The 15,908-nt window shown below is 41.2% G+C and overlaps 1 protein-coding gene across 1 annotated transcript in view; it reads left to right on the forward strand.

The window, feature by feature from the left end:
• The window catches only part of LOC117517220 (protein NipSnap homolog 2-like), a 52,125-nt gene that overhangs the window by 22,885 nt on the left and 13,332 nt on the right, over positions 1–15,908 (forward strand). The window contains exons 5-6 of the mRNA XM_034178164.1: positions 6,159–6,229; positions 8,556–8,696. Of these exons, the coding sequence (XP_034034055.1) occupies positions 6,159–6,229; positions 8,556–8,696 (212 nt within the window). The remainder of the gene's footprint in view (positions 1–6,158; positions 6,230–8,555; positions 8,697–15,908) is intronic.

The following is a 15,908-nucleotide window of genomic DNA, read 5'->3' on the forward strand; positions in this document are numbered from 1 at the left end:
TCATGTCTTTTCTGCACCTGGCACACAGACTGTGCACGGACAGACCCACAGAGGTGAGGGATGGGAATGGTCCGCTCAAACCCCTTAAATGTCCACTTTTAAAGACATTTTTTGCACATTTTTTAATATGAACCAGATTCTGCTACTTGAAAGAAATGTAATATAATGTAATAATAATAATCCCTTAAGTGCACTTGTTTACTCTGCGGAAGGTTCCCAGTTCAAGGCCACACCTGCCACATTTTTCTATGTAACGTGGAGTTGTGTCAGGAAGGGCATCTGGTGTTAAACTTCTGCCAAATCAACATGCAGATCCACTTTGGCTCTGCTGTGGCGACCTTGAGTGAAACAAGGGAGAAGCTGAAGAGACTTACTAATAATGACTTACTCTTTGAAATATTTAAGAATAAAGTAATGCAGTTTGAACCACTTTGACTTTGACTGAAATACTGGTTTTGACTGATTTTGTCTGAGCCCAGTGAATCGAGCGTGTGTAGCTGAGCTGAGTCTCCACAGCTATGGCCAGAAGACTTTGTGCAATCACATGCTCTCGTGGTAATAAATAACTCTTGAAAATCAGAATCTACATTTTCAGATGATTTCCATCTGAAAAGTGTTTTTTTGCTTCCTTGTTTGCTTTGTTTTTGAAATATATTTATTGAGGCCTAAACAAGGCTTAAAATGGCTCTTAGGCTTTTGCCTAAAACCCACCAGGACTCCACCCTGGGTCTGGCTGAGGCCCTACAGTGGGGCCCCAGACCCCCTGCCAACTTTCAGGACTCATCAGGATTTCTCATTCTCATACCTGAAAATGGAAAGTAAAGTAGTATGTCTTTTTTTTTTTTTTTTTTTAATCTGGTCGAATCGTATCTGGTCTGAACCATGGATTTGTGGTCTGTAACACCCCTGTTGTTAGTAGCCCTTAGGGCCTACAGTCATTATGCTACACTATATCGCCCTCCACTGGATGTATAATGAGTTGCAGTAAACTACATTTTAACATTTTAGAATGCTGAGTCCTACTTCTGCAGTTATTTTGGTGAAAGTTACTCACAAGTAACGCAGGAGTTGTGTAAAGCATTGCAGTTCAGAATCAGAATTTCTTTATTGTCCCGTAAAGGGAAATTAATGTTGCAGCAGGAGCACACAAAGGACAAGGTACACAAAGATAACAATATCAACAGTGAAAATAAGACCCAATTAAAAGTCTAAAATCAAACAAGGAAGGAAACAAAGGAATAAACTTAATAATAATAACTAACTAAGTAACCTTTATCACTAAACTTAGTAATAAAAGTAAAACTTAATAATAATAGTAATAATAATAAAATAAAATAAAAACAATACCCATACAATGTCAAATATTCAATCCAGAGTCCATGCCAAAAACAAAAAGTATTGCAAAAATGCAATATGTGGATGTGCAAATAAGCAATAGTAGTGCAAAATAAAATCATCAAAGGCTAATTGCCATTGAGTAATAAAATTGCACTAGGAATAAACGAGACCTGAAATCTTTTAGTCCTCCTCATAGGAGCCCTAAAACGACGGCCTGAGGGCAAAAGCTCAAACTCTTTTTTTCAGTGGATGATTAGAACAATCCAGAACAGCATTAGCCTTTCTCAGGACCTGTCTGTTATAGATGGACATTACCCCGGCCTGCTGACTGCCTGAGATTTTTCCAGCAGTTTTGACAAGACTGCCAAGATGACTCTTATTTAGACAATTCAAATTTCCAAACCAAGCAACAATACAAAAAGTCAAAACTGATTCAATAAAACTTCTATAAAAAAGAGTCATCATCTCAGAAGAAACCTGGAAGGTTCTCATCTTCCTCAAAAAGAACAATCTTTGCTGAACCTTTTTGGAGATAACATCAACATGAGGTTAAAGCAAAGTTTATTATCAAGGACCACACCCAGATATTTATAGTTCTCCACCATCTCAACATCAACATTTTTAAGAACAGTTGGTGATGGAAAACAGGTAGACTTCCTAAAATCACTAATCATATCTTTAGTTTTTGACACATTCAATTCTAGAAAAGACTCCTCACACCAAGAGACAAAGTCATCAACAGCAGACCCATGGTCCTGCTCATCTCCCTGAAGAAGACTGACAATAACTGTATCATCAGCAAACTTTAAGATGTGTCTGTTACTGACACTGCTGCGGCACTCATTAGTGTACAAAATAAAGAGCAGGGGTGACAAGCAGCAACCCTGAGGAGAGCCAGTAGAAGAGGGGAGCACACAAGAAAGAACACCATTGACTCTCACACACTGTGACCTATGAGTTAAAAAGTCAGTTATCCAACTAATCAGGTGAGGATCAAGTTTAAAATGATGGAAGAGCCTATCAGCAAGCAAAAAGGGTTGGATGGTATTGAATGCTGAGGAAAAGTCTATAAATAAGAGTCTGGCATGTGTCTTCTGCCCCTCCAAATGCCTAAACAAAAAGTGCAGTAATGTTACCACTGCATCCTCGACACCTCTGCCAGCTCGGTATGCAAACTGCAGCGGGTCAAGTTGTTGTTCAACATGCAACAAAATTTCTGATCTGATAATCTTCTCAAAAGTCTTCATTACTAAAGAAGTCAAAGCTATGGGCCTGAAATCATTAAATACTTTGGGGGAGCCACTCTTTGCTATTGGAACAATAACTGAATGTTTCCAAAGCTTAGGTACTTTGTGCAGCTCAAGAGACCGTGAGAAAATATAATGGAAAATGCTGCTCAGCTGATCCGCACACGTTTTTAATACTTTACCACAGATATTATCAGGTCCAGGGCTCTTAGCCTTAGTTTTCTTAAAAAGATTTGCCACATCATCCACATCAATAGAAAATGCTGGAGACATTGTCAAAGTATCTTTAAAAACACCTGTCCGTGCAATAAAATTCTGATTTTCAAATCGAAGATAAAAACTGTTTAAATCATCTGCTAACTCTTTATCTGAAGTAAAACCATCCAATGAAATTTTGTCATTCCCCTTCCTCAGTAACCCTGTCATTGTTCTCATTCCATTCCAGGCTTTCCTCAAATTGTTACTGCTCAGTTCAGCCTCAATTTTATCTTTATACCTTAATTTTGCCTTTTTTATTTCAGACCTCACTTCCTTCTTTAGTTTTCTTTCTGTAAGGTCATCACCCATATCAAAGGCAATTTTCCTTTTGTGAATAAGTCCCCTAATATCCTTAGAGAGCCATGGTTTATTATTAGGAAAAATTTTTACCTCCATAGAAGGAATCACAGAGTCTCTGCAAAATGAGATATAGCTACACACAACATCGGTGAGTTCATCAATATCTGAGCAGTCCTCCTGGAATACAGACCAGTCTGTGCAATCAAAACATCCTTGTAGGGCAAGTGAACTGTCATTGCTCCAGACTTTGACTTGCTTTTCGCAAGTCTTTTCCCTCCTCAGCACAGATTTATACGTGGGAAGGAGGTGAACAGTGTTATGATCTGAAGAGCCCAGTGCAGGTCCTGCCTCAGATTTGTACGCCCCTTTAATAGATCCATAACACAGATCTAAAGTTCTGTTACGCCTTGTAGGACAGGTGACGTACTGATAAAAATTTCTCAGTGATTTCTTAAGATTACAGTGATTAAAATCCCCCAAAATAAAATTTGGAGCATCAGGAGAAATAGATTGCAGGTCGTGTATCACTTTAAAGATTGTGTCTGAAGCAGATCTGACGTCAGCTTTGGGGTGGATGTAGACCACCGTGACAAATATTTGAGGAAATTCCCTTGGGAGGTAGAACGGCCTCAGTGACACAGACAAAAGCTCAATATCAGGTAGGCACAGCCGCTGGCGCACAGTTACCTGACTGCACCATCTGCGGTTTATGTACAAGCATACTCCTCCTCCCTGAGTTTTACGCGTCGCTTCACTGTCCCGATCCAGACGCACAGGAACACCGAAGCCGCTGAGTTCCAGAGAAGAGTCACAGTCCGAATCAGACAGCCATGTCTCAGTAAATGCTAAGACACATGCATCCCTGAATTCCCGTAAGTGAAGAACATTTCCCTGTAGTTCATCAGTCTTATTCCTTAAAGACTGAACATTTGCCATGATCATAGAAGGCAGAGGAATACGGTTCTTACTTTGAAGTTTCCTGATGCACTGACGCACGCCGCCTCTCCGTCCACGTTTCCGACATCTCGGCTTCCCAAAGCTCTCCCGAAATACGAAAGATAAATCTTTTGTAGAGTTTTTGACCAGCCAAGAGTGTGTGGGATCATTCCCGGCTGCACAGTGCCGTCTTAATCCTATGAGAGCCTCCCGTGTATATGTGATTGTTTGGGAGTGCTCATAGCTCCAGGTAAAATTCGCAATAAACAATGCGAATAAGAGATAAATCATCTCCATTGCGACAGGGACTCTGTTAAAACAATCACAAATGTACAGGTTTCCAAAAACAAACACTTAAAACAGGTTAAAAAGAACATAAAATAGACACAGAGACAGTAACATTGTTAATGTATCTGATTACTTTGAAATAACAGTAACTGGTAATCTATGATGTGTTACACTTTGGATGTAACTTGCCCATCACTGCTGAGATCTGATCGGATCAGCCATACAAAAAGCATAGTGGCTGCTGAGGTATTATTTGACTAATATACATAAAATTATTTTTCACTGACCCACCCACAGCTGACCTGAATATCAGTAAAAAAAATACGACCCTCGTACAAGGGTCAGCTGAAAAGTTCTGCCTTCGACACAGTTATTTCAGTAACAAGCAAGATACATGAATGGCATATCTGCTTAAACTTTGGATTGCTCTTTATCAGGCAGTGTCATTAGTTTACTCGTCATCTTCTCTTCCCACACACTTACACCAGTGCTAGAGAGGGTTTTGCATCCCGACAGTGAAGAAAATGGATGTTTTATCTGGACTTGTAGTCGCTTCTATCTCTGTCCAATCAGGTGTTCTTTCAGCTTGGGAATAAGGAAAACATTGGAGGGAGTACGGTCCGGATTGTATGGTGGGTGGGGTCAGATGCAATGCATCCTGTGTTTGTCGACTCGTGTGTGGGTGAGCACTGTCATGCCGAAGAATTTAGTTTTTTCTAGTACAATCCTGCTTCATGTGTGCACGTAGCTTTTGTAAAGTGTCCACATATCAGTCGGAGTTGACAGGAGGACCATGCCGTCACACTCGCACGTGATACTGTAGGTCTGTGGCTGTTATGGGGCACCCACTACAGGCCTGTTCATGCAGACTCGTCGTGGCTGGATTTTCGTGCATCAAACTCCTTGTCCACCTCCTGACTGTACTGACATCCACACAGGCGTTGCCATAGACAGCACTCACTCTTTGGTTGTCTGGAGGGGCACAACCCTCCACCATGAGGAATTCAATAATGGCACGTTGTTTCAACCACACATCCACATAAGTTGCTTTTTTTTTTTACCCATGACTGTGGACATGCGTTATGTCGAAAGCAATTCTGCACATGACTGAAATTATAGGCCAAAACTGTTTGGTGTAGCAACTGTCAGTAAGTAAAAGATTTTCTCTCGTACTAGATTCACCTTGATCTCTTTCGTATTACTGAAATAATCATGTTAGAGGCAGAACTTTATAGGTGAACCTCATTTCTGTTTGACTTGTTGAACTGTGGACACCAGCTAATTCAGATCAGCCCACTCATCACCCACATACATAATAAATAAATAAATGTATGTAATTTTATTTTAAGATGATGTATCCTGGTGCTTGTACTCTGTATATTTCTCTGTTTGTTGGTAGGGTTCTGGAAACTCTTGGATTCACTTTGTGTTAACTTGGGTATTGTGGAGAAATGGTTGTTCTGTTTTGTTTTTCACCCTCCCACAAACAAAAAATATCTAGTGGGAAGAAGGTTATAATACTTTCCCTCTGTCTTCTCAGCAGTCTTTCCCAGAGTCTTCTCACATTTTTAAAGAGATAATTGTAGATTATTAGGATGTGATTTAGTTCTCACTGAAATTGTCTTTAGATTCATAGATGGACTGGATGTAATGCCACTGGAGTGTCTGGAATGATCACATAACTACAGTTGAAGGATTACAGTATGCAGCCCGCAGGAATATAGATGACCCGACATGTATAAATATGAGAGAGCTACATTATTTTTGGCTCTTCTGCTCCTTCTATTCTAGTTCACCTGTGGAGATATCGGGGAGGATACCCGGCCCTCACCGAAGTCATGAACAAACTCAGGCAGAATAAGGTAATGGGTGGTCTGGTTAGTTCAGCTTATTGGCAACTGATGACATGTAGGCTCTTTTGTCAGTGGCCTCTTTTAGAACCTCAGACCACATTTAACCATATTTATATTTTAACCCCCCCCCCCCCCAGCTTGTTGGTGTGGTTGTAAGTTTGCTACATGGCTTACAGACTAAAATCCAAGCGTATCAGTGCAGTTTGCACAGTTACCAACAGTCTAGCCATGTCCATGTTATGTTGTAGATGTAATGTGCAGAATTTAAGGAAGTTTATTCCATTGTTTTTAAAATTATTTTTTATATACTTTCTGTGTTTGGGAACATAGCATTTAAAAAAAAGTTGAAATATAATTCAAAATGTAAATTTGGTCGACTTCTACTCAGGTGTTTTCCCAACTTTGATGGGATTTGAGTGAGACTATGTGTTAAAATAAAAAATAAAAAAAAACTTGTTTTTATCCTTGCATTTTTTGTCAGTTGAGTAGGATTATTGTGACTGATGATTGATGAGTCTAATGTTGGATTTAATGCTTTAATGGGAACCATACATAAATGATAGAGGATAACACATTATTACTTTAGCCAAACAGCTTGTGTTTGTATCCATTTTTCAGAAATTACTGAAAAATGTGAATCCGTTTTTACACAAATCCGTTTTTCAGAAATCTCAACTGGGATTTCAGTGTTCTTGTATAATTGACATTTTCACAATTTTTGTAATCTCAAAAAGTTGGCTCATTAACTGAAGGTAGTGTACATATCTTAATTAAAAATTTGAAGGCTTATGTCTTGCATGACTGATTGACCATCCATCTGTTTTCTAAAGCCACATATTTTAGTTAAAGGTCATCAGGGGCTGGAGCCCATCCCAGCGGCCATTGGGTAAGAAGTGTGATACACCGTGGATAGGCTGCAAGTATAGTAGGGCTGACACCTACAGGCAGACAAACACATTCGCTCTCTCACTCACAATTCACCTAACCTGCATGTTTTTGAAAATAGCTGGAAACAGGAGCACCCTAACGGAACCCACACAAACACTGGAAGAACATGAAAACTCCTCACAGAAAGGACCAGGTTGGAAGTGAGTCTGGGACCGCCTCACTGTGGGGCAACAGTGCTAACCACTATGCCACTGTGCTGCCCTGATTGATTGCCTACAAATTCAATTGGTCCCCAATGTGACAGATGCAGATCTGGCAGATTAGAATATTTTTAAGATGGTGGTGTTCACACAGTGTGAAACAGTTGGTCTTTGGCCTACTTATGCACTCAGCACAGCTCCAGTTTATGGCTGGCTTTCGATTTGGAGATACAACTGCATCTTTCCTTTAGCTTAGACATTAATGCCGTGGAACAGGATTTTAGTCATGTAAGGCACCTGTTTTATGCCATATATTGTTGCCCTGCAGAAATGGTTGCTGGTGACAACAAATGCAGAGTCTGATGACACATACTGCCAGCACTCTTTTTAGATAGAAATATACAGTAATTCCTCATTTGTGTAGAATTGGAAATAGAATATATTTAAATATATTCTATTTCATGTAATTATTATAAACGTGAAATCTGTGTATCTACCTGATCACTTTAATTACGAACTTGTGTTTGTCTCTCTGTACAATGAAATGTGTGAGGAATTCCAGTATTTGTCTTACTAAAAAGGGTGGCATCCATATGTGTTGTCAAACGTCTGTGACAATTTATGCCAGAGACAATTCATGCCTTCAGACTGTATGTATTCTCACCAGCAACAATTTACACACAGCAACCAATGTATGCCATAAGACACATGATTCTAAGGGTTTAAAGCATTTTGCTTTGTACTCATGCAATGGACACATGTTTTTTGAAGAGTGCATTGAGGAGCCACAGGTCCACAGCTGAAAAGCTCAAGCCAGCTGACACATGCTGTAAAAGATCTGTTATTGTGTTCCTTTTGTACCATAGCTACTGTTGGGAGCTGTGCATAGCTCACCACACACTCTTGTCAACAATTCTCAGTGTTGCAGTCTGTTAGTATGTGGGAAATGGGTTGCAATAGTGTTGCCACCTTGAGATTTGCATCCTTGCATAACTGTTCACAATTGTAATTTGTTCTGGCTTTGGGACAGAGAGTCAGGCCTGGTAGGTTGATAAAAACGTTTGTGCAGGTTCCCATGCATGGGGTTACTGCTGTAGTGGTACACGGTGATGGAGTGAGGTGATTCTAGCCTTCTAAATTATTAATACCATCAATTAGCTTAGTTGTTTATGCTGTAATAATTATGGCTCACCTTAGTGACTTCATCTACACCAAGTAACTAGTTTCTCATGTTGTTATTGCTGCAGGAGTTCATGGATTACAGAAAGGAGCGGGGGAAGATGCTGCTTTCCCGTAGGAACCAGCTGCTGCTCGAATTCAGTTTCTGGAATGAACCCACCTCGCGCTCAGGACCCAACATCTATGAGCTCCGATCATACCAGCTCAGGGTAAAGTGAACAACTTGCTACAGTCAAAATCAAGATTATTTTGTAAATAACAATAATGATAAAAAATAAATCATTTACTGTATATTGCAATTTCAGGCAAAAACATTCAAAGTGGTCCACATAACCAATATATTGAGAAATTACAATAAAAAGAATTTTTATAAAATTACATCCCTAAGAAGAATTTAAAATTGAAACACCAAAGATGACTAAATACAAACCAGAATACGAGGTCTGTGAGAAAAGTATCGTACCTTTTTATTTTTTTCAAAAACTATATGGATTTGATTCATATGTTTTTACGTCAGCCAAGCTTGAACCTTCGTGCGCATGCATGAGTTTTTCCACGCCTGTCGGTTGTGTCATTCGCCTGTGCGCAGGCTTTGAGTAAGCACTGCTCCACCCCTCTCATCATTGTTTCATTGCGAGGAAATGGCGGAATGATTTGGGCTTTTTTTTTTCCATCAGAATTTTTTCAGAAACTGTTAGAGACAAGCAGCTGGAAACCATTCGAAAAATGTATCTGGCTTTCGGTGAAAATTTAACGGGCTTCACAGAGAATAAGGAGTGTTACTACAGCTTTAAGGACGCCCCACAATGGCGCGCCGCGCTCTGAGCCACCATCGAGAGGCAGAAAACGCCACATAATTTCTAAACGGATCGCTGTGTGGAGCCTGGACTGTCGTGTGCAATTTCTCTGGTTATCACAAGAGCTGGACATGAGCCATTTTCCGGCAGATTTCACTTTTAACAAGAGATTTTGTCATGGAAAGCCGCGCGGAGGCGTCGCGTGTCAGGACCGATTCGCTGATTGAGCGAGACAAAGGAACACCTCCGTTTCGGAGTGCCAGGGGACAAGTTGGGACATGCCTATCTCGGCTTTCAATGCTTACCAGCCCAGTGAGTATAAGAGAAATTGTGGAGAGCTGGGCATGTCCCAGCTTGTCACCTGGCACTCCGAAACGGAGGTGTTCCTTTGTCTCGCTCGATCAGCGAATCGGTCCTGACGCGCGAAGCCTCCGCGCGGCTCTCCATGACAAAATCTCTTGTTAAAAGTGAAATCTGCCAGAAAATGGCTGATGTCCAGCTCTTGTGATAACCAGAGAAATTGCTCACAACGGTCCCGGCTCCACACAGCGATCCGTTTAGAAATAATGTGGTGTTTTCTGCCTCTCGATGGTGGCTCGGAGCGCGGCGCGCCGTGCGCCATTGTGGGGTGTCCTTAAAGCTGTAGTAACAGTCCTTATTCTCTGTGAAGCCCGTAAAATTTTCACCGAAAGCCAGATAAATTTTTCGAATGGTTTCCAGCTACTTGTCTCTAACAGTTTCTGAAAAAATTCTGATGGGAAAAAAAGCACAAATCATTCCGCCATTTCCTGACAATGAAAATCCGACGAGGGGGCTTGACCACTCCTCCCACAAGGCGTGCTCACAGGCGAATAACGCAACCGACAGGCGTGGAAAAACTCACGCATGCGCACAAAGTTTCAAGCTTGGCTGACATAAAAACATATGAATCAAATCCATATAATTTTTGGAAAAAAATAAAAAGGTCCGTTACTTTTCTCACAGACCTCGTATATACGGTGAGGAAAATAAGTATTTGAACACCCTGCAGTTTTGCAAGTTCTCCCACTTAGAAATCATGGAGGGGTCTGAAATTTTTTATCTTAGGTGCATGTCCACTGTGAGAGACATAATCTAAAAAAAAAAAAAAAAATCCGGAAATCACAATGTATGATTTTTTTAATAATTTATTTGTATGTTACTGCTGCAAATAAGTATTTGAACACCTACCAACCAGCAAGAATTCTGGCTCACACAGACCTGTTAATTTTTCTTTAAGAAGCCCTCTTATTCTGCACTCTTTACCTGTATTAATTGCACCTGTTTGAACTTGTTACCTGTGTAAAAGACACCTGTTCACACAATCAATCACACTCTAACCTGTCCACCATAGCCAAGACCAAAGAGCTGTCTAAGGACACCAGAGACAAAACTGTAGACCTGCACAAGGCTGGGCTGGACTACAGGACAACAGGCAAGCAGCTTGGTAGAAGACAACAACTGTTGTGATTATTTATTAGAAAGTGGAAGAAACACAAGATGACTGTCAATCTCCCTCGGTCTGGGATTCCATGCAAGATGTCACTTTGTGGGGTAAGGATGATTCTGAGAAAGCTCAGAACTACACAGGAGGACCCGGTCAGTGACCTGAAAAGAGCTGGGACCACAGTCACAAAGATTACATTAGTAACACATGATGCTGTCATGGTTTAAAATCCTGCAGGGCAGCAAGGTCCTCCTGCTCAAGCCAGCACATGTCCAGGCCTGATTGAAGTTCACCAGTGACCATCTGGATGATCTAGAGGAGGCATGGGAGAAGGTCATGTGGTCAGATGAGACCAGAATAGAGCTTTTTGGAATCAACTCCACTTACCATGTTTAGAGGATGAGAACAACCCCAAGAAAACCATCTCAACCGTGAAGCATGGAAGTGGAAACATCATACTCTGGGGGTGCTCTTCTGCAAAGGGGACAGGACGACTGACCCGTATTGAAGGGAGGATGGATGGGGTCATGTATTGCAAGATTTTGGCAAACAATCTCCTTCCCTCAGTAAGAGCATTGAAGATGGGTCATGGCTGGGGCTTCCAGCATGACAGTGACCCCAAACACACAAGGTCCTGGAGTGGCCTGGCCAGTCTCCAGACCTGAACTCAATAGAAAATCTTTGGAGGGAGCTGAAACTCCAAACCTGAAAGATTTGGAGAAGATCTGTATGGAGGAGTTGACCAAAATCCCTGCTGCAGTGTGTGAAAACCTGGTGAAAAACTAGAGGAAACGTCTGACCTCTGTAATTGCAAACAAAGGCAACTATGCCAAATATTAACATTGATTTTGATTGTTGTCGTGCGTTGCCTGTGCTGCTTCATGGCCTGTTTGGTGCCTTGATTGGGGCACTCCTTCTGCTGAATCACCTCTGGATTATTTGCACATTATTTACTTTGTGTGTTTTTGGGAATCCGCTAGCTTAGCGCAGCTACTGGCTCTTAGCCGATTTAGCATGGCGGCTTCTCCTGTCTCTCCCGTACTTTTCTGCTCTGGGTGTGAAATGTTTAGTTATTCCTCGGCCTCCTTTAGCAGTAACGGTACTTGTAATAAGTGCAGCTTATTCGTAGCTTTGGAGGCCAGGCTGGGCGAATTGGAGGCTCGGCTCCGCACCGTGGAAAATTCTACAGCTAGCCAGGCCCCTGTAGTCGGTGCGGACCAAGGTAGCTTAGCCGCCGTTAGTTCCCCCCTGGCAGATCCCGTGCAGTCGGGAAAGCAGGCTGACTGGGTGACTGTGAGGAGGAAGCGTAGCCCTAAACAGAAGCCCCGTGTACACCGTCAACCCGTTCACATCTCTAACCGTTTTTCCCCACTCGACGATACACTCGCCGAGGATCAAACTCTGGTTATTGGCGACTCTGTTTTGAGAAATGTGAAGTTAGCGACACCAGCAACCATTGTCAATTGTCTTCCGGGGGCCAGAGCAGGCGACATCGAAGGACATTTGAAATTGCTGGCTAAGGCTAAGCGTAAATTTGGTAAGATTGTAATTCACGTCGGCAGTAATGACACTCGGTTACGCCAATCGGAGGTCACTAAAATTAACATTAAATCGGTGTGTAACTTTGCAAAAACAATGTCGGACTCTGTTGTTTTCTCTGGGCCCCTCCCCAATCAGACCGGGAGTGACATGTTTAGCCGCATGTTCTCCTTGAATTGCTGGTTGTCTGAGTGGTGTCCAAAAAATGAGGTGGGCTTCATTGATAATTGGCAAAGCTTCTGGGGAAAACCTGGTCTTGTTAGGCGAGACGGCATCCATCCCACTTTAGAGGGAGCAGCTCTCATTTCTAGAAATCTGGCCAATTTTTTTGGATCCTCCAAACTGTGACTGTCTAGCGTTGGGACCAGGAGGCAGAGCTGTGGTCTTATACACCTCTCTGCAGCTTCTCTCCCCCTGCCATCCCCTCATTACCCCATCCCCGTAGAGACGGTGCCTGCTCCCAGACCACCAATAACCAGCAAAAATCTATTTAAGCATAAAAATTCAAAAAGAAAAAATAATATAGCACCTTCAATTGCACCACAGACTAAAACAGTTAAATGTGGTCTATTAAACATTAGGTCTCTCTCTTCTAAGTCCCTGTTGGTAAATGATATAATAATTGATCAACGTATTGATTTATTCTGCCTAACAGAAACCTGGTTACAGCAGGATGAATATGTTAGTTTAAATGAGTCAACACCCCCGAGTCACACTAACTGTCAGAATGCTCGTAGCACGGGCCGGGGCGGAGGATTAGCAGCAATCTTCCATTCCAGCTTATTAATTAATCAAAAACCTAGACAGAGCTTTAATTCATTTGAAAGCTTGTCTCTTAGTCTTGTCCATCCAAATTGGAAGTCCCAAAAACCAGTTTTATTTGTTATTATCTATCGTCCACCTGGTCGTTACTGTGAGTTTCTCTGTGAATTTTCAGACCTTTTGTCTGACTTAGTGCTTAGCTCAGATAAGATAATTATAGTGGGCGATTTTAACATCCACACAGATGCTGAGAATGACAGCCTCAACACTGCATTTAATCTATTATTAGACTCTATCGGCTTTGCTCAAAAAGTAAATGAGTCCACCCACCACTTTAATCATATTTTAGATCTTGTTCTGACTTATGGTATGGAAATAGAAGACTTAACAGTATTCCCTGAAAACTCCCTTCTGTCTGATCATTTTTTAATAACATTTACATTTACCCTGTTGGACTACCCTGCAGTGGGGAATAAGTTTCATTACACTAGAAGTCTTTCAGAAAGCGCTGTAACTAGGTTTAAGGATATGATTCCTTCTTTATGTTCTCTAAAGTCATATACCAACACAGAGCAGAGTAGCTACCTAAACTCTGTAGGGAGTTAGAGTATCTCGTCAATAGTTTTACATCCTCATTGAAGACAACTTTGGATGCTGTAGCTCCTCTGAAAAAGAGAGCTTTAAATCAGAAGTGTCTGACTCCGTGGTATAACTCACAAACTCGTAGCTTAAAGCAGATAACCCGTAAGTTGGAGAGGAAATGGCGTCTCACTAATTTAGAAGATCTTCACTTAGCCTGGAAAAAGAGTTTGTTGCTCTATAAAAAAGCCCTCCGTAAAGCTAGGACATCTTTCTACTCATCACTAATTGAAGAAAATAAGAACAACCCCAGGTTTCTTTTCAGCACTGTAGCCAGGCTGACAAAGAGTCAGAGCTCTATTGAGCTGAGTATTCCATTAACTTTAACTAGTAATGACTTCATGACTTTCTTTGCTAACAAAATTTTGACTATTAGAGAAAAAATTACTCATAACCATCCCAAAGATGTATCGTTATCTTTGGCTGCTTTCAGTGATGCCGGTATTTGGTTAGACTCTTTCTCTCCGATTGTTCTGTCTGAGTTATTTTCATTAGTTACTTCATCCAAACCATCAACATGTTTATTAGACCCCATTCCTGCCAGGCTGCTCAAGGAAGTCCTACCATTATTTAATGCTTCAATCTTAAATATGATCAATCTATCTTTGTTAGTTGGTTATGTACCACAGGCCTTTAAGGTGGCAGTAATTAAACCATTACTTAAAAAGCCATCACTTGACCCAGCTATCTTAGCTAATTATAGGCCAATCTCCAACCTTCCTTTTCTCTCAAAGATTCTTGAGAGGGTAGTTGTAAAACAGCTAACTGATCACCTGCAGAGGAATGGTCTATTTGAAGAGTTTCAGTCAGGTTTTAGAATTCATCATAGTACAGAAACAGCATTAGTGAAGGTTACAAATGATCTTCTTATGGCTTCGGACAGTGGACTTATCTCTGTGCTTGTTCTGTTGGACCTCAGTGCTGCTTTTGATACTGTTGACCATAAAATTTTATTACAGAGATTAGAGCATGTCATAGGTATTAAAGGCACTGCGCTGCGGTGGTTTGAATCATATTTGTCTAATAGATTACAGTTTGTTCATGTAAATGGGGAATCTTCTTCACAGACTAAAGTTAATTGTGGAGTTCCACAAGGTTCTGTGCTAGGACCAATTTTATTCACTTTATACATGCTTCCCTTAGGCAGTATTATTAGACGGTATTGCTTAAATTTTCATTGTTACGCAGATGATACCCAGCTTTATCTATCTATGAAGCCAGAGGATACACACCAATTAGCTAAACTGCAGGATTGTCTTACAGACATAAAGACATGGATGACCTCTAATTTCCTGCTTTTAAACTCAGATAAAACTGAAGTTATTGTACTTGGCCCCACAAATCTTAGAAGCATGGTGTCTAACCAGATCGTTACTCTGGATGGCATTTCCCTGATCTCTAGTAATACTGTGAGAAATCTTGGAGTCATTTTTGATCAGGATATGTCATTCAAAGCGCATATTAAACAAATATGTAGGACTGCCTTTTTGCATTTACGCAATATCTCTAAAATCAGAAAGGTCTTGTCTCAGAGTGATGCTGAAAAACTAATTCATGCATTTATTTCCTCTAGGCTGGACTATTGTAATTCATTATTATCAGGTTGTCCTAAAAGTTCCCTAAAAAGCCTTCAGTTGGTTCAGAATGCTGCAGCTAGAGTACTGACGGGGACTAGCAGGAGAGAGCATATCTCACCCGTGTTGGCCTCTCTTCATTGGCTTCCTGTTAATTCTAGAATAGAATTTAAAATTCTTCTTCTTACTTATAAGGTTTTGAATAATCAGGTCCCATCTTATCTTAGGGACCTCGTAGTACCATATTACCCCATTAGAGCGCTTCGCTCTCAGACTGCGGGCTTACTTGTAGTTCCTAGGGTTTGTAAGAGTAGAATGGGAGGCAGAGCCTTCAGCTTTCAGGCTCCTCTCCTGTGGAACCAGCTCCCAATTCAGATCAGGGAGACAGATACCCTCTCTGCTTTTAAGATTAGGCTTAAAACTTTCCTTTTCGCTAAGGCTTATAGTTAGGGCTGGATCGGGTGACCCTGGACCATCCTTTGGTTATGTTGCTTTAGACGTAGACTGTGGGGGGGTTCCCATGATGCACTGTTTCTTTCTCTTTTTGCTCCGTATGCATCACTCTGCATTTAATCATTAGTGATCGATCTCTGCCCCCCTTCTCGGCATGTCTTTTTCCTGGTTCTTTCCCTCAGCCCCAACCAG

This window comes from Thalassophryne amazonica, chromosome 9, assembly GCF_902500255.1.
Source record: "Thalassophryne amazonica chromosome 9, fThaAma1.1, whole genome shotgun sequence".
In the NCBI taxonomy this organism is placed as follows: domain Eukaryota; kingdom Metazoa; phylum Chordata; class Actinopteri; order Batrachoidiformes; family Batrachoididae; genus Thalassophryne; species Thalassophryne amazonica.